A 19,674-nucleotide genomic window follows, 5' to 3' on the forward strand; every position below is an offset into this window, starting at 1 on the left:
CCTGCCTGTCTACAGTGGAGGAGCCTTGTTCTGCTTGGCCATCCAGGCCCTGACTCAGCAGGTGAGTCTGAGCTTGTCAGCACTTACCTGGGTGTGTACGTTGGCCCAATTCTGAAGTTCAGTGTTAGGAGGCTGCCACACATCTAAGCCAGGATCTCCTTCCAGGTTTTATCAGCAAGCAAAGCTAATATTCTCATCGTCATCTGCTTAAATATGTACCTCACAACTGTTTCACACTCAAGCAGGGAAAAGGAGGGGTTTATATTGGTGCTTTCGAACCCCAACTAGAGCTTTTTCTTGAATCTTCTGCAGCTCTTGGTGAATATCATTTTACAGAGGCACTCAAAACATTTCTCAAGTTGAGTCAAAAAAAAAACATAATCATGTGCATAAAATTCATGCAATATAAATTTTTTAAAAATCCTCATCTGAGGGGACATGCTTAGAGAGAAGAAATGAGAGAGAGAGAGAGAGTGAGAGAGAGAAAGAAATTGCCTTCTGTATATTCCCTGAACCAGGAATCAAACTGGCAACCTTTTGGTGCACAGGACAACGCTCAACCAACTAAGCCACTCCAGCTGGGCTGCAACATACTTTTTCTTATGATTGTGTCTACATAATCTATAACTTAAATGTCTCTTTGTATAGTTAACAAAGCACAAAGTATTCTGAATGTAACATAAAATATTTATTTCCTATTTACATTTCCATTGTTACATATATCATTCCATATCATATCACATATCAAAATGAAAGAAAAAGAAAAAGGAAGGGAAGAAGTATAAGCCTTAACGGTGAGTGAAGAAGCGTCGCGCTGCGTGTTACCAGCAGTCTCGCAGCTCTCGTCTCTTACCCTTTTTGGACTTCGTGGCCGTTTCTTGACGAATGGTGTCATACTCCAGCATGGACATTCTGGAAAGTCTCTGTAAGTACTGAGGTGGTGCTCCAGCGAGGGGATCGCTGAAGCCAGAACCTGTCAAGGAAAAAGATCAGCTGATAAAATTCAAATAATCACATATTAATGGTAGTCTCTCAACTATAGTGCAAGCAAAATGTCTGTTCCTCGAGCGACCACCAAGCACTACGATTTCTTGAAGTAGAAATGTTGCTACTTACTTTCTAAAGTGACTGTGATAAGTCATCTCAAAAATATCTCACTAAAAACACCTGTAATGCGTGCATTTAATTATATAAAACTAAATCTGTGTCTGTAACATGGGATGGCTGTGGAATTTATCATCTATAAATAATTATAAAAATGTATTCTTCATAAAAATTATCTCTATAAATAATTAGCTTATTTAATGCTTTAAGTGCTTATCAAGTTATTTTTTTGCAAATGAAACCATTTCTCATAAATACTAAGTGAAGTAACATAGTAAAATTGTAAAGTGAAATGGGCCCTCTCTGAGCCTCTCTTATAGGGTGGTAGGAATAGTAATAATACTAATAGGTTCACACTTAGTGAGTGATCTCTTTATGTCAAGTACTCTATTCATCTATTTCATCCATACAACCCAATGAAGTAGGTAACTAGTACTATCTTGGATTACATATTTTAAAATGATTTAATGAGGCCTAAATTCTAGCCATTGTTAGGGGCAGGATTTGAACCTAAATCCACCAAATTCAAAGTTCCCATGTAAATCACTACTTATTACCTAAATATGTAAGTGTGTGTAAATCCTTCTATTTAGAAACACACAAGTGTTTGAAAATAATATATGAATCCATATATTATTTTGAAAATACTGTTATTTCACGTTAAAGTTTCAAGTATCAAAAAAACTGTCTTCAAATCTCCAGGGTGGTTGGGTTTGCTTGTTTTGTTTTTATTTGAGTGTGTAACATGAGTGAGAAGTTCAGAGAGAGCAGAGGGCAAGAATATGATCAGCATTCTTGTGCTTAGCACTGCAATGGACTTGATCTTAGACCCTCTGGCTGCAAAATAACTAGATGCTAGATATTAAGCAATATTCGAAAAACTTCAAATAATTGTTATCATACAGACCAATAAAATTAAGTTGAAGTTGTCAGCAATAAGATAAATATAAAAATTCTCAAATATTTAGAAATTTACCCACATTCTAAATTATGCATCAATAAAAAATAAATCATAATAAACATTTAAGTAGATGATAAAAATATTACAAAACTTGTGTGGTGAAACAAAAGAGAAATTTTAGGGTATAAACCTCTGTATGGTTTAGGGTATAATTTTCTAAATTTCCTTTGTTAGAAAAAAAGGCTGAAAATTAATAAGTGAGGTGTAAGATATACATTAGGAAAAGAATAAACCCACAGAACATGGGGGAAAATGATAATTCAGAAAAGAAACAGAAAACAAATTTGCAATAAGAAACTTTAAAAAGATCAGAGTTCTTCACTGAAAAGACTAATAACAAAGGAAAACCTCTGGTGAGATTAATCAAGAAAACAAGACAGAAGGAACAAATCCTATATAATAAAGGGCTAATATGCAAATATGCAAATCAACCGAATGGCAGAACAACCAGTTGCTATGATGAGCGCTAACCACCAGGGGGCAGACACTCAATGCAGGAGCTGCCCCCTGGTGGTCATTGTGCTCCTGCAGAGGGAGTGCTGCTCAGCCAGAAGCCCTGAGCCTGGTTCACGGCTGGTGAGCACAGTGGCGGTGGCGGGAGCCTCTCCCGCCTCTGCGGCAGTGCTAAGGATGTCCAACTGCAGGCCTAAGCCGTCAGTCGGACATCCCCTGAGGGCTCCCAGACTACAAGAGGGCACAGGCCCAACTGAGGGACCCCCTGAGTGCACAAATTTCATGCACCGGGTCTCTAGTAAGTAATATTAGAAGAGGAACAGAAGTACAGATAGAGCAAAGATTAAATTTTAGGCCAATAAATTTGAAAACTTAGACAAAATGGAAGAAATTCTAGAACATATAACTTACCAAAACTGATTGACAAATTAGAATGCTTTAAGAGTCCTAAAGTTAAAATGACTGGATCATTTTAAAAGACTCCTCCAAAGAAAACAAATGGCTCAAGTGATTTACCTGCAAGGCTCTGTCACCTTATGTTTTCCAGAGAGATTTCATTTTCTTCTGGCAGCCGTCACTTTAATCCGGCCAAGGATGGGCTATAGGCTGTTTTAAAGCTTGTCTCTTTTTGGGATGCCTTTATTGTGTGCAGCTTCTGGGAGTTTTAACTGAGAACCTGGGAGTTCACTAACGGCTCTCCTGGCTAGGCCTTAACCTGCCCCTCTATCTCCCCAGCAAATGCTAACTTACTGAAACCTCTGCTCAGTTCTTTCGCCTCAAAGAGGCTGTTTTATGCTTGAGGTCCTGACATATGACCTGGCAGACATGCCCCTTAGGAACAGGCAAACACCTGAGAGAAAACTGCTCACAGAATTTGGGGCTCACTTCTCTGTGGTTATTTCTCCAATATGTCAGCTCTGAAATCCTACTGGAAATGAGAGCTCTTGGCACCTTAAAGTAGTTGCTTTTTAATATTTTTATTATTTTATATTAATAATAAATATACAACTTTTACATTATTTATAAAATATATTTTTATGATTTTTTATAATTAGCTCTTATGCTAATTCTCAGTGGTAAAGTCATCTAATAGAAGCTATTCCAGCACAGCTGGAGGTGGAAGTTCTATGGGTATTTATTTATTATAATGGAATTACAGGATTTATTTATTTATTTTTAATTTATAAAGTATTTTTATTGATTTTGAGACACAGAGAGGAAGGGAGAAGGAGAGAGAGAAACATTGATGCAAGAGCAAAACATGGATTAGCTGCCCAACAACCGGAATTGAACCAGCAACCTTTAGGTGCATAGGCCTTGCAACGCCCAACCAACTAAACCACATCACCAGGATTGGGCCATTTTTTTTTAAAAGGAGTAACTACTGAAATAGATGGCAGCTGCCAAATGATCCTTTAAAAACTTAAATCGGATCACATGGAAATCATTCTTTTGTTAAAATTGTTCAGTGGCTCCTCATTTCAATCAGGTTAGATACAGTGACCCTTCCAGGCCCTACAGGGTCAGATGTCACCTCTTTTACCTGGTCTTTCACACTCTGAGATTAGCCACTCTTGACTCCTGAATTCTTCCAACCGGTCAGGTACCATCCTGCCCTGGGATCTTTCTTGGCTCCAAGAGAGTAACTGTTTTCCAGGAGTTTAATTCCCTCACCTCTTTCAAGTCTTGGCTCAAATATTACCCTCTCCAGTAAACCTGTTCTGACTCCAGATCTCCTGATCTCCCTTCCCTTATTCTATTTTGTTTCTGTTTTACTTACACCTTCTGATATACTAGGCAATGGACCTTCTTTATTATATTTAACTAGAGGCCCGATACATGAAATTCGTGCAAGGAGCTCGGCCCTCGCAGCCCCAGCTGCCTCGGCTGGACCTCACAATGACCTTCCAGATGGTTGTTTTGCTGTTCGGTCTAATTAGCATTTTACTCTTTATTATATAGGCTGTTTGTCAGCTGTATTCTCTCACTAGAATGTAAATTCCACAAGGCCTGGGACCTTGGTTTTGTGGAGGGATGTAACCGAGGACCAAGCATCTAGAACAAGGCCTGGCACAGAATAGATACTCAATTCACATTTGGTGAATGAGTGCCTGAACTGTGTTCTTGCATGACTCAAGGAAAATCAACAAGTATTTACTGAACACTCTTTATATTGCAGAAACTGGTGTAGGCACTGCAGGTTATAAAGGTGAAGAAGATATAGCATCTGGCCCAAAAGAACCATAAACTTGGCCTATTGGAACATAGGCAGACAAATGTTCATTTGAGCCAAGTTGTCTTTTGCTTAAATTACCATGTATATTTTTATTTTATGCTGCCTACTGATCACAGAAATTGTTTATATATATGGAAATTCAGAGAAAGGACATATCCAAGGAGAAGTTCATGAACATTTAACCTATGACCATCCAGAGACTGAACTTGCAAAGCTCCTAATAAGTCAATTCTGACTGCTACTAACAGTGTCGAGAAAGCATTATATATTATTTACTCTACAATTTTAGTGTCTGTGGTTTCTTTGGAGGTGCTCTATTAGCTCCATTCGTCTATAAGTATAAACTCATGGAAGTGATGGATAACTGTGATTATCATAAAAATAAGGTTAAAAGCCCTAACCGGTTTGGCTCAGTGGATAGAATGTCGGCCTGAGGACTGAAGGGTCCCAGGTTCAATTCCGGTCAAGGGCATGTACCTCGGTTGCCGGCACATCCCCAGGGGGGGATGTGCAGGAGGCAGCTGATCGATGTTTCTCTCTCATCGATGTTTCTAGCTCTCTATCCCTCTCCTTTCCTCTCTGTAAAAAAATCAATAAAATATATTAAAAAATAATAATAAGGTTAAAAAATCTTCAACTGGTAAAGAAATAATTGTTATACACAGATAAAGGAGGAAACATTTGATAGTTTGAAGGACAAATAGTAAATAATATATGTTAGATGTGTTATACTTAATCCTGTGGTTCTCAACTGGAAGTGATTTTGCACCCTAAGGACCTTTGGCAATGTCTGGAGGCCTTTTTGATGACCACATAGTGGCATCTAGTGACCACACTCTGGCATTTAGGGATGCTGCTAAACTCCTCCAATGCATAGGACAGAGCCCCACAACAAAGAATTATCTGGTCCGAAATGTTAATAGTGCCATTGTTGAAAAACCCTGGCTTACATAATAGTCGACAAAAGACAAGAAAGTGGAAAACTTTTGACTTCAAGAAATCTTTCAAAAAAAAAAAAAAAGAATGTCTCCCATTTAACTTTGGATAAAATTCCTTCAGGAAATGAGCACGAACTTATTGGAGAACTTAAATGCTAGACATGTGCATGTCACATGCCATATACGGTTCCCTTAGTGTAAGGCCCAGGAATCAGTAACACACAAAAGTTAGGGCTGAGACAGTAAGTCTAGATACCAGAGCTGCCAAGAAATTCCCATGATCTTGTAGACCTCACCTAAAGGGCTCAACTGATTTTTCAGAGTCTAATTTTGAAAAACAAAATTCTGATCAAACACATCAGAAATGTGGAGGTGAGAATGCCTGACTTTATCACTTCAAGGAACAAATTCATACTCCAAATAAGTAAAAATACAACTTGGTGCTATAAACCTTCCTAGTCACCAAAGGCTTAGGAATAAATCAATGTTACGAGTAGTTCTTTTGAACTCAAACTATTGGCATAGAGATAAGTTTCTGCAGTTGGATGTGATAAGATAACAGAGGATTCAGGAAAATAATTAATTAGAAGATCAGGCCAGAAAGGCAAGTTAGTGCAAGATGGTAAAGGGTTCAGTGCCAAGTTAAGGAGTTCATACTTTAGTCTGAGGGTAATGTGGAGGAATTGTTTTTGAAGAAGGGAGTGATGTGATTAGAGGCCAAGGTCTTAGGCTTGTTGCAGTATTGAAGGATTTCAAAGGCCAGAAATTCCAAGCCAGATTAGTTTTCAGGCAACTGCAATGGTCCACCTGCGATGAGGAGGGCCCATGCCAGGGTCCTGGAATATTAAAGATACACGATATACCGAACACAGCATCTACTACATTTATAAACTAAAGCTTCAAAGAAGCAGTAACAAAACAAAGACAATTAAATCAGTGGAAAGAAAGGACGTTTAAAACAAAAGATAAGTATTCCGCAGCCCAATAAGACATGTGGTCAGAAAAAAGAGGAGCCTGCTTGCCTTTTGGTCTCTCCAGAAGTGGTACCACAATGCAGGGCTCCTTGGTCTTCTTTATCCTGAAATTACATATTATCATGAAGTCACTTCTCTACAAATCCAGGGCACATCAATCTTTCAAAATGCAGTAAGAGACATGAAGCATGCTTCTAGTGAGACTCACCTGTTGAAGGACATCACAAAGAAATTAAATAAACTTTAAAGAAACGAAACTCCTTCCATCATAGCTAATCTAATCAGAAACAGATATGAACCAACTTAATGTTTCAATTTTTGCTAATAAATTTTACCCATGAAGGAGTGTTATGTGTAACTTTTCCCATCTTTATCTCAATTTATTTTTATCTTAATTCTCACTAATCATGATTCAGGGAATGCTATGAGGAAGGGAATCAAGATTAGATCAACAGGGTATCTGGATATGCCAGCTAACCAACTCAGTTATTTGTACACTTATCACCTATTCATCCCCACAATCTAAAGTTTGACATAATTAACTCTCATTCCTCTGGGATAGATCTAGATAATATGTAGGAAATATGCCATGATTGAATCTGCTGTGGGTGAGAGGGTACCTAAGAATTCCAAATTTCTTGTAGCTACATTAAACTTTAGAAGTCAGCCAAAACTTTTAAATACTCGTCACCATTAGGATTCCTACTATCAGTTACATTACCAGACTGTGCCTTGAGAGTCACTGAAAATTTCTGATTAGCATTAAAGAAATATGAAAAGACATTAGTCTTTTAGAATCAAAGAGGGTAAAGGTTTGTACACAAAACAAACAAAAATGAGGACTTCCTTGTTTTACCAAGATTGTTCCTTCACAGGGCGCTGGGCAATACGAAGAGGAGAATAAAATACTTGTAGCCCTGGCTGGCGTGTCTCAATGCATAGAGTGTCAGCCTGAGCACCTAAGGGTCTCGAGTTTGATTCCCGGTCAAGGGCACCTACCTGTGTTGCAGGTTTGATCCCCGGCCCCAGGCCAGGTGTGTGCAGGAGGCAACCAATGGATGTATCTCTTTCACATGGATGTTTCTCTCTCTCTCTTCTGTCTCTCTCACCCCTCCTCCCTCCTTTCCATTCTCTCTAAAAAGCAATGGAAAAAAATATCCTCGGATGAGGATTAACAAAAAACAACAACAAAACTTGCAGGCAACTCAACGTGTCCTCACCAGAATGGTGAAAATAAAGACACTCATTTCAAAGACAGGCACAAGAACTAACATTTTTGCTTGCCATGCACTCATTAACATTATGCACTTAGCTCCTCTCTTCCGCTTATATATGAAGACCACTTGTCATAACACAATTGTAATATATTCAAATTATCTTTCATTGACTTATGGAAATTCACACTCAAGTCAATGTGAAATGTTGATGAATCATCTCACAAACAGCCAAAATTGCAAATGAAAAATAAAAAAAAGAACACACACAAAAAACTGAAATAGAGTGAAACAGTAGGAAGCAACATAAAGACTGAAAATTTAGAGGCCAAATAGGCTAATTCAGGGGGTGCTTTCTGGGCTTCCAGTTTTTTAGGGGATCATACACACTGAAAGAAGGGTCAGAAGACTGGCCTGGACTGAGACAAGTCCATCACCACAGGCAGCCCTCCACACTCTTACTCCCTTCCCCATCAAGGGCTGTGACCCCTGGGACATGACAGGGATGGGCTAAGTGACAGGGATACAGGTGTCTTGGTGATGGAAACACAGTGTCCTTGAGTAGGTGTTGTACTCAGGTTCCCAGGGGGCTCTCTTCTTTCCACAGTCTTACCGTCCTGTCTCTCTAATTCCCACCATCTACTCTACTGGCAACTCACTCTCTTCCACCGTCTCTGGCTCTGCCTTGTCTCACTGTAATCTCACTTCAGAAAGAGCAGTGTTGCTTTGTATATTTCTAGAGCTTGGCAATCTGTCCTCAGATAATATTTAAAATGAGGGGAAAGATTTTATGTGTGCTATTGCTCACAAAAGTGAAAAAGTCAAGATAAGGTAAAAGTGCAATGATAGGAACTTTTAAATAAACTATGTTATTTTATTAAACACAGTTTAATAACATCAATGAAATATGTGGACAGTAACTGAAGATTATATAGTGAGATAAGTACGTACGTGTGTGTGTGTGTGTGAAAAAGGCAAAGTAAAACATTGTAAGTACACTAAAATTACAACTAAAATAAAAATATATCAAAATGAAAAAGGCTAGAACACCCAACAATAAAAATCGATATGTTAAGATGGGTAAATTTTCTGCAAAGCTCTTATTTTCACAATTTAGATATAAATTAACCACAACTTTTCATTTTTAGTATGTTCTAGTTTTCTATTTATATTATCAGGATTTATTTTGAGTAATTAGCAAGAGCATAATACTGGTAGAAAACTCAAGATATAGACTCTGAAATTCTGATACTTGTGCACTATGTACAACTGGTTGACTTTAAAGCTCATGACATGAAAATATAAATATATGTAAAGATATAAATCCTCCCCTAAAGAGATCTGCAAATCAGACTGCTTTCAATGCTTTGTCTTGTTTTTAGGCTGGCCATTCAATAAATACCCGATGAATAAATAAATAAACCAAAGCAGAAACCAAATAGAAGACTGTCTTACTAATGAATATATACATACATCCCTTTAAAGAAAGGGGTTTTCTTTTAAGGGTATGTCAGTCTGATTTACAGTGGGAAAGGTATCTATACTAATAATAGCCCTAGGTGGTCATCACGCCCTAATGTCATCACAAAACGGCTGTCACAAGATGGCCATCACAAGATGGCCATGCTCACAGTGGAGGTGGGGCCCGGTGGAGGAGGTGGTCTCAGCAGGGGAGGGCAGTTGGGGGCAATCAGGCTGGCAGGGGAGGGCAGTTGTGGGTGATCAGGCCGGCAGGGGAGCGGTTAGGGGGTGGTCAGGCTGGCAGGCAGAAGTGGTTAGGGGCAATTAGGCAGGAGTGGTTAGGAGCCAGTGGTCCCGGATTGTGAGAGGGATGTCCGACTGGCAGTTTAGGTGAAAAAGTCAAGGTAAGGTAAAAGCGCAATGATAAGAACTTTTAAATAAACTATGTTGTTTTATTAAACACAGTTTAATAAAAACCGGCAGTCGGACATCCCCCAAGGGGTCCCAGATTGGAGAGGGTGCAGGCTGGGCTGAGGGACCCCCCACCCCATGCACGAATTTCGTGCACTGGGCCTCTAGTTTATAATAATGTTTTTAAATGCAAGGATTCCAGCTGACAAACTCATTTCTGATTATCAATGCAGGCTCTTCATTAGGCTAATGTCTCATTCAGAATCACCCCTCCATCACTTCAAATGGGAAATGAAATGCAAGTTTCTGTATGCAGGGTAGTGAGATTTGTTCATATTGTAGAGTTCATTTATTTTTATTGCTAAAAATTCCAATATTCTCATGAGCAATTTACACTAGGGCAATAAAAATTAAAAAAAAAAGACCTCGTATCCTTTCTGACAATGTCACTTAACAACCATGGGAAGTTCCTACTTATCAAACTGAATAAAAATCACAAAATTAAATCCTTTATGGAAAAAAATTAGTAAGCAAGAAAGAACTGGATTCACGGGCCAGAAAGACCTCTCCAAGTAGAAGTATTACTCCAGCTAAGTATTCAACAGGAGAGACGGAATAGGCAGGACCTACCTGACTGGAGGCATCTGGGTGTCAATGCACGGCCGTCTGCTAGGAACCTCGGGTGGAGGGGAACTCAAAATTTTCTGGCAGTTTTGCAATCCTGGTAAGTATGGCATTTTGACACGTTCTCTGAGCTCTTCTAGACCAAATGCTTGGGTGTATTCTAATAAAAAATAGTTTCATAACCACCTTCATTATTTCCTGATTAAAAGTATGTAACTTCTTTTCCTAATACTACAATGCATAATAAAACATACTAAATGGGTCATAAGTAAAGGAAATTAAGCTACTGTAGTTTACCTAGCATCTTTCCTGAGAGAACACCTGAATTCCTAACATAGGGATGGCAGGGGAGAGTGGGTAAGGGGCTGCTTAAGATTCGAACCAAGAAAAAGGACAGCTTCCCAGAGCCTCACAGTCTTCACTGTCCTCTGTCTTCATGATTCTAGAATCCTCAGAATATTAGATGGATTCACACTGAAAAGAGTCGAAAGCACTTTCAAGAGTCTTACATTATCTGCTTCCTGATTTTACGTAGAAAATCAAGGAATGTAAATACATGATCACCTGAGCTAGCAATAAGAGATAAAAGAATTCTATTTTCAGGCATTGATTTTATTTTATTTTTCCAGGCACTGATTTTAATGATTTCACTGCAAAATTCCAAATCTGTAAATAACAATATTGAAACACCAAGATTTCTTCTACTGACCTCACATATCATTAGACAAAGAGATTATCAAATTATTAAAAATTTTCAAAATGAAGGGAAAAAAAGATTGAGATTAAAGGTTTGGTTGGTCATTAAACTAAACATAGAGAATTGTTTTTAAAGCTTTCTCTACTGAGCAAGTCTAGCCCAGTAATAAAAAAGATATTTAGTGGGGCTAGAATTATATTAAATACTCAAAATGCTCTTATGAAACCTTTGATTGTTTTTCTTTTTTGGAAAAAAAAAAGTTTCTCTTGATCAAAAAAATATATAGATTCTCTTTTAAGCAATTAAACCTGGGGGTAGGAGGACAGATAAACGGGTGTCTTCTGAGTACCTTTAATGGGAAGCTAGTGGAAAAATTGAAAAACTGTAGCAACACATTCAAAACCAGAAGTGATGAAATGGTGAGGGAGTTCAAATTTTGCTATTTTCAAGAATTATATCTTCATCAATAAAGCTAATGGCAGAATTCAGGACAAATAAAAAATGTAATTTATAATTTGAAATTAAGGAGGGAAAGTTATACATACTCATTTACATGTCAAAAGTCCTCAAACTAGTCTTTATTGAGCAACTATCCTATATAATAAAACCCTAATATGCAAATCGACCGAACGGTGGAATGACTGGTGGAACGACTGGTCACTACGACATGCGCTGACCACCAGAGGGCAGACGCTCAATGCAAGAGCTGTCCCCCTGCCCCCCTCCGCCCCCCGACTGGGGGCAGCTCCTGTGTTGAGCGTCTGCCCTCTGAGAGGAAAGCGATCAGTGGCGGCGATCAGGGGGAGGGGCCAGCCAGCAGGTGGCTCCAGGCCGCCAGCCAAGGCGGGTGCCAGCAGGGGCTCCCAGATCGTCCCACCCACCAGTCGCCCCACAGATGGCCCTGCTCGCTGGCTAGGCCTAGGGACCCTACCGTATATATTGGGAACAGTCTCTTAGATTTAAAAATTAAAACCTAGCAAGGCTACTCTAAAACTGAAAAAAAAAACAAAACACCAGGATGATGCAGCAATGACATGCATGGACTCTGGCTTGCACATTTTATGGTCAGCCCTGATTCTGACACTTATACCTGTGTGACAAAGCCAATTACGTAACTTCTCTCTGCTTCAGTTTTTCCACCCATAAGATGGGGAAAATGGTACTACTGACTCAGCAGGATCATGTTATGTACTACTTTTTATAATCAGGGCAAAAAATGTAGCTGCCCATACAACAGCAAGATGCCTTTCACCTGTATGAAAAGTATGGTCACTGGTGCATGCAGTGTCCCGGGTTGCAAGAGGGATGTTCAACTGCTGGTTTAGGCCCAACATCCCCGAAGGGGTCCTGGATTACGAGAGGACGCAGGCCGGGCTGAGGGACCCCCATTCCCACCCCCTCAACTCCCCACCCCGTGCATGAATTTCATGCACCGGGCCTCTAGTAGGATATAAAATACTTTTTACAGGAAAGGAAAGAAGACATAATTTTGATTAGAATTATTAATACAGAAAGGTGCTGTAAAAGATCTGGGTTTCTTAAAATATGAAAACCAGCTTGAGGTATTTAACCAGTTTTGTTTTGTTTTTTTCTTTTTGTTAATTTGTACCCAAGGACATCCTTTCCATTGATTTCCAGACAGAGTGGAAGGGAGGGGGAAAGACAGAGAGAAACGTCAATGTGAGAGAGACACATTGATTGGTTGCCTCCTACATGTGCCCCAACTGGGGCCTGAATTTGAGCCTGCAACTGAGGTTTGTGCCCTTCCTTGACTGGAATGGAACCTGGGACCCTTCAGTCCACAGGCAAACTTTCCAACTGCTGAGCCAAACTAGCAAGTGCGACTTGAGGTATTTGAAAACAAACACTATTCATGAAAAGTAGCATGATCCAACAGAGGGAGAACTGCACTGATATCAAGGGAAGTAGTTTTTTAAATTTGTTCTATCATGAGTCACAGAATTACATGAAGTAAATTAATTTTAATTTGCTTCCATTTATCTTTTCTGTAAGCTTAAGATAGTATTCTTACTTAAATGTTACAAACATTATAAAATGTCTCTTATTACTTTAAAAATATACATGTAAATTCAAACTCACTATTTCTATATTTTCTTAAGTCAAATAAGAGTAAAATTGACGTTACCGTTCTTCAACTTCTGTGTTTCGAAAACCGCTTTCCTCCAACCACTCTCAAAAAGAAAATATCTGTCCATGGAATTTCTGGTAACATCAGAAGTCTCAAATTTGATTTCAGGAGATAGTGCTGGCATTTTTTCTTCTTTCAACAGTGCTGATGAAAGTGACATGCTGATCCGAATTTGGGACACAAAATACAAAAGCAAAAAGAAAAGAAAGGTATTTCAAAGATAAATATTTTTTCCAATCTGTTTTTCATTATACAGATTAAATACTAACATACACTTAAATGAAAAGTTTACTTATATTATATATGTTAAATACATATTCTTGGTATTTTAAAGCAAGAGGCCTTTAACAATATAGCTAAAATATGTAGTAAGAGTTTTCCTTTTATAAAGGAAAAATGAATTCTTTCAAATTCCAGGTTATAGGTAATTGGCAATATAAAAACAATTTAAGTCCAACAGCAAGTTATTATGTACAAGAAAATGTTTAGGATTCTCTCAAAAATATTACCATTATACACCATTACCAAGTAGAATTTATCTCTGGGATGCAAGAATGGTTCAACATACAAAAATCAGTTAATGTGATATACCACTTAACAGAATGAAGGATTAAATAACCACATGATCTTCTCAACAGATATAGAAAAAACATCTGATAAAATTCAACACACTTTGATGATAAAAAAAATACTTTGAACAAACTAGAAATACAGAGAAATTATCTCAACATAATAAAAGCTACTAGTAAAAAGCCCATAGTTAATATCATACTCAATGGTAAAAATTAAACGCTCCTCCTATAACATCAGAAATAAGGCAATGATGCCCACTCTAGCCACTTCTATGCAATGTAGTACTGCAAGTCCTAGATAGAGAAGTTACCAAAAAAGGAATAATAGGCATCCAGATTGGATAGGAAGAAGCAAAATTGTTCCTGTTTATAAAGGAAACAATCTTATGTGCAAGAATGCCCTAAGACTCCATCAAAACAAAAAAGTTAGAACTAATAAAGGAATTCAGTAAAGTTGCAGGATACAAAATCAACACACAAGAAAAATCACTTGTATTTCTATACATCAACAACAAACTATCTAAAAATAAAATTAGGAAAACAATAGCATCATTTTAAAAAATATATATTTTTATTGATTTCTGAGAAAAAGGAAGAGGGAGAGAGAGATAGAAACATCAAAGATGAGAGAGAATCATTGATTGGCTGCCTCTTGCATGCCCCCTACTGGGGATTGAGCCACAACCTGGGCATGTGCCCTTGACCGGAATCGAACCCAGGACCCGTCATTCTGCAAGCCGAAGTTCTATCCACCAAGCCAAACTGGCTAAGGCCAATAGCATCATTTAAATAAAATACGTAGGAATAAGCTTAACTAAGGAAGTGAAGACTTATACACTGAAAAACTACAAAACACTGATGAAAGAAATTAAAGAAAAAAATAAATGGAAAGATATTCCATGGTTATAGGTTGAAAAACTTAATATTGTCAAAATATCCATACTACCCAAATGACCTACAAATTCACTGCAATCCTTACCAAAATCCCAATGGTATTTTTAAAAAAATAGTAAAAACAATTTAAAAATTCATATGGAACCACAAAGGACCCCAGATAGCCAAAACAATCTTGAGAAAGAAGATCAAAGCTGGAGGCAATGGACCAGCACACAGGCCAGAAATAAATCCACACATATGTAATCAACTGATCTTTGACAAGGGTGCCAAGAATACACAATAGGGAGAGGATAGTCTCTTCAACAAATTGTGTTGAGAAAACTGGATATCCACATGCAAAATAATGAAATTGAACCCCTTTCTTACACCATTCACAAAAATAAACTTAAAGTGGATTAAAGTCTTAAGCCTGAGACCTGAAACTATAAAACTCCTAGAAGTAAACATAGGGGAAAAGCTTCATGACATTGGTTTTGGCAATGATTTTATGATTATAACACCAAAAAGCACAGGAAACAAAAGCAAAAACAGACAAGTGGACTACATCAAGCTAAAGGCTTGCGCACAGCAAAGGAAACAGAGAGTGAAAAGGCAATCTACAGAATGGGAGAAAATATTTGCAAATCATATATCTGAAAAGGGGTTAATGACAGAAATATGTAAGGAACTCCTACAACTCCCTAGTAAATAAAACAAACTAATAACCAATTTTAAAAATGGGCTAAAGACTTGAATAGACATTTCTGCAAAGAATACATACAAATGGCCAATAAGCATATGAAGACACTCAACATCACTAACAACCAGGGAAATGCAAATAAAAACCACAGTGTGATATCACCTTACACCTGTTAAAATGGCTACTATTGAAAAAATTTTTTTAAGATAGCAGTGCTGGTAAGGATGTAGAAAAATTGAAACCCTGGGCATTATTGGTGGAAATACAAAATGGAAAACAGTATGGCGGTTCCTCAAAAAAGTTAAAAATAGAACTGCCATAGACTCTAGGAATCCTACTGCTGGGTATTTAGCCTAAAGAGTTGAAATTAGTATCTCAAAGAAGTATTAGTACTTCCATGTTCACTGCAGCACTATTCACAATAGCCAACATGTGGAGAAAACCTCTCTTTCCCTCTCCCTGCCTCTCTCTGAAATCAATAAAAAATATTTTTGAAAAATAGATGAAGGAATAAAAAAAAAGAGGTAGAGATCAACAATGGAATATTATTCAGCCATAAAAAAGAAGGCAATCCTGAAATATACAATACAGATGGACCTTAAGGATATTTTGCTAAGTGAAATAAGATGGTCATGGAAGGACAAAAACTGCATGATTCCTCTTATATGAGGTACCTAAAATAGTCAAACTTATAAAAGCATGGGCTGGTGGTTGCCAGAGGCTGGGCAGGGGGTTGGGGTTCAGGGTGGGGAGTTGCTAATTGGTAGGGATGAAGTTTCAGTGATGCAAGATGAGTAAGTTCTAGAGACCTGCCCTGTGACATTGGGCCTACAGATAGCAATACTGTATTGCACACTTAAAAATCTCATGTTGTGTTACAATAAAATTTTAAAAATTTAAATTATTACCATTATAAAATGCACTTCTGCCTAAAAAAAATAATTTCTATGCTCCATGGAAAATAAACATGCCCTCAAGATAGCCATTACTTTTATTCTAAACATGGACACAGAAGAACAACTAATCACGCATCTAGCTTATGTACTGTATATTCAATTCAATCATAGCTGTGAAGTGTCTGTTTTGTGCAAGGCATTACTGAACGCTGAAGAGGGTACACTGTGAGCAAGGCGCGGCCCCGGCTCAGGACAATGACAACAAGCACGGCAGTGACAATTCACCAGATGCCTTATTATCCCATGTTCCCTGCCCGGCCTTTTATGTTCATTTTCTCCAGTCTTCACAACAAAAGGATTACAGGTACCCAGGTTCAGCTGTGCTCATTCATTCATACAAAATATTTCCCAAAGGTTGGTTCTGCGTCAGGAATTGTGCAAGGCGTTGGAGAAACATGATAAACAGAGCAATCCCTGCCCCTGAGGAGTTCAGAATCCAGCAAACAGACACGGAATGGGTGACACAGTGTAGAAAGTGCTATAAGGGAAAACAACACAGGGTCCTAGCAAAGGAAACCTGGGAAAAGATATGAAATGAGAGACAACGTGGCGTGTGTGCATCCCCACAAATGGGTGGGCAGCAAGAAGCAGGGAAAGGGGAGAATGTGGGAGGAGAGAGGGAAGAAGGTGAGAGAAGAGGGAAGGAGGAGGAAGAGGGGAAAAGAGAAGAGAGAAGAAAGGAGGGGAGGCACAAAGGCTGCCTTGGAGTGGTGAGAGGTTAGCATCTCCTATTAAGCAGCTGTGTCAAATCCTGGAGAGGTTAGCCTGACCATTGTGGCTCAGTGTTGAGCATCGATCTATGAACCAGGAGGCCATGGTTCAATTCCTGGTCAGGGCACATGCTTGGGTGTGGGCTCTATCCCCAGTAGGGGGCATGCAGGAGGCAGCCTTTCAATGATTCTCTCTCATCATTGATGTTTCTATCTCTCTTTCCCTCTCCCTTCCTCTCTGAAATCAATAAAAAAATTTTTTTTTTTAATTAAAAAGAAAACCAGGAGAGGTTACTTATCGGGAAGTGAGAAATGGGATGAGAATAAAGGGGGGAAAGACTGGACTTGGTGGTGAGATCTTGGGCCCTTTGAAATGGCAGTGCTGGAGTTAAAGGTGAGGGTAGAAACCACATCATTATGGGCTACGGGGGTGGGGGGAGAGAGATTGGGGGGGGCGCGTGAAGAGCATTAGGAAACGCAGGGACAGCCATGAGAGAAGCTCAACCTCAGCACCATGCCACGGGCCCACATGGGTATCCCCAACGGGACCCACCCCGTCCTCTCCTCGGAGCCACTGTCCTCTGCTTTGAGCCACTGGCTTTCCCTGCAGTGGCTCAGAGGCTCACACTGCTTCCCACACTGGGTTTGTCCTCCCTCCCAGCAGCGGTGGAAGAAGAGGGGCTCCTTCTTTCTTTGATGCCCTTGAACTCTCTTGATTTCATAGCGTTTATTACCAAAGATGAGCAAACAAGACAACCAGAAGGTCAACAACAATAATGAAAATGACAACAAGTCTGAACTAAAATAGGGAGCAATTAAATTTCCAAAGTCTTGACAGACTACTAGAATCACAATCCTGACTCCCTGCTAAGAACTTGCTTTTCATTTTCCTCGTAAAGGTGATGGTGACCTGATCGCTTTGTTTTTGCTCCAAGGTAGGCCCTCCTCTCCTTAGAAGCCTCCCTCCAGGACAAAAGAAACTGTCAGGGACTAGCAATACCAGTAAATGCCTCTCAGGGCATCATAGCCAATAAGATCAAGAGAAATGTTTCTTAAAATTGAATATTTTTTAAAAGTTCACACAATAAATACATGAGGGGTCATTACACTATTATCTCTACATTTTTGTTTATGTTTGAAATTTTCCATAATAAAAAGTTAGGGAGGAAAAGCCCATAGCTGTAAGAATGTACAACTTAAGGAATGTGCTGAAATAATAAATTTTTAAAAACACACAAATGTTTTTGATCTGATGTTTCCTGAAAACAAGGTCCCCAACTAATTCTGGTGGAAAAAGAAAAATTAAGGATACTTTATAGGACCAAAAAAAGACTGTTTAAAAAAAACACATGTAGAAAGAGATAATAAAAAGAACAAAGTACTTATGTTCTAGGGCAAGTCATAAAAAACTCACTCAAAACAAATGCTTTCTCAAGCCCTAGCTGGTTTGTCTCAGTCGATAGAGCATCAGCCTGCGGACTAAAGGGTACCGGGTTTGATTCCGGCCAAGGGCACATGCCCAGGTTGCAGGCTGGATCCGCCCAGTAGGGAACATGCAGGAGGCAGCCAATCAATGATTCTCTCTCATCATTGATGTTTCTATCTCTCTCTCTTCCTCACTTAAATCAATAAAAATATACTTTAAAAAAAAGAAAAAAGAAACAAATGCTTTCTCAAGGAGAAACCAAGATGGCGGCATAGGTAAACACCGGAGTTTGCTGCCTCGCACAACCACTTCAAAAATACAACTAAAAGACGGAACGGACATCACCCAGAACCACAGGAAGGCTGGCTGAGTGGAAATTCTACAACTAGAAGGAAAGAGAAAAGCATACCGAGACTCAGAGGAGGTGCGGTGCGGAAGTAAAATACTAAGGTACAGAGGCGCACACGGAGCGGGCTGGCGACTGAGGGCGCGGTTTGTCTTTTTCAATCGGGAGGGAGTCTCAGGCTCTGAGCTCCAGTTCCGGGCGAGTCTCTGGGGACCTAGACTCATACGGGAGAAGCGGGACTGTCTGGCATTGGTCGGAACTCGAGGGCAGCTTTCTCTCGGAGGCACTCGCAGCAATTGCTGGGACACTTAGAAGCGGGGCCTCTGAAGGCAGGACTGAGAGCAGCCATAACTGCTCTCTCCGCCCGCCCTGTTGATCCCTTGGGACCCGCCCCGCCCAAACCTTGCATGGAGGCGTTTGCTGGATAGCCTCAGGCAGAAGCTAGATTAGCACCTCCCTAGAGCTCCAGGACAGAAGTTCTCCCACTGCAGACACAGCTGATTCTCACAGCCAATAGGCCTGGAGGCCAATTCCTCCCAGTGATACCTACAACAATCAAGGCTTAACTACAACAAGACTGTGCACAAAGACCACAAGGGGGTCCACCAAGAGTGTCCTCCTCAGGTAATTGGGGAGGCTGAACCACTGGGCCCCAGAGGACACTTAGCACAGAAAACCACTTTATCAACACAAGGAAGCATAAAAAATGCAGAGACAAAGAAACAGGACAAAATTGTCAATGGAGGATATTGAGTTCAGAACCACACTTTTAAGGTCCCTCAAGAACTGTCTAGACGCCACCGATAAACTTATTGAGATCTACAAGAAATCTAATGAGACCCTCGATGTTGTGATAAAGAACCAAC

General features: G+C 39.4%; 1 protein-coding gene across 1 annotated transcript; it reads right to left on the reverse strand.

Moving 5' to 3' along the window:
* Positions 1–673: 673 nt before the first annotated feature.
* LOC106726129 (chromosome unknown open reading frame, human C8orf89) lies at positions 674–15,537 on the reverse strand. The gene is made up of 5 exons (XM_014539792.1): positions 15,533–15,537; positions 13,220–13,383; positions 10,383–10,536; positions 6,715–6,770; positions 674–973 (listed from the first exon to the last, which is right to left on the reverse strand). The coding sequence occupies exons 2-5, from the start codon at positions 13,380–13,382 to the stop codon at positions 822–824; spliced, it is 525 nt and encodes a 174-aa protein (XP_014395278.1). The 5' UTR covers position 13,383; positions 15,533–15,537; the 3' UTR covers positions 674–821.
* Between the last annotated feature and the right edge of the window lie 4,137 nt (positions 15,538–19,674).

Source organism: Myotis brandtii, unplaced genomic scaffold, assembly GCF_000412655.1.
Source record: "Myotis brandtii unplaced genomic scaffold, ASM41265v1 scaffold23, whole genome shotgun sequence".
Taxonomy (NCBI): Eukaryota; Metazoa; Chordata; class Mammalia; order Chiroptera; family Vespertilionidae; genus Myotis; species Myotis brandtii.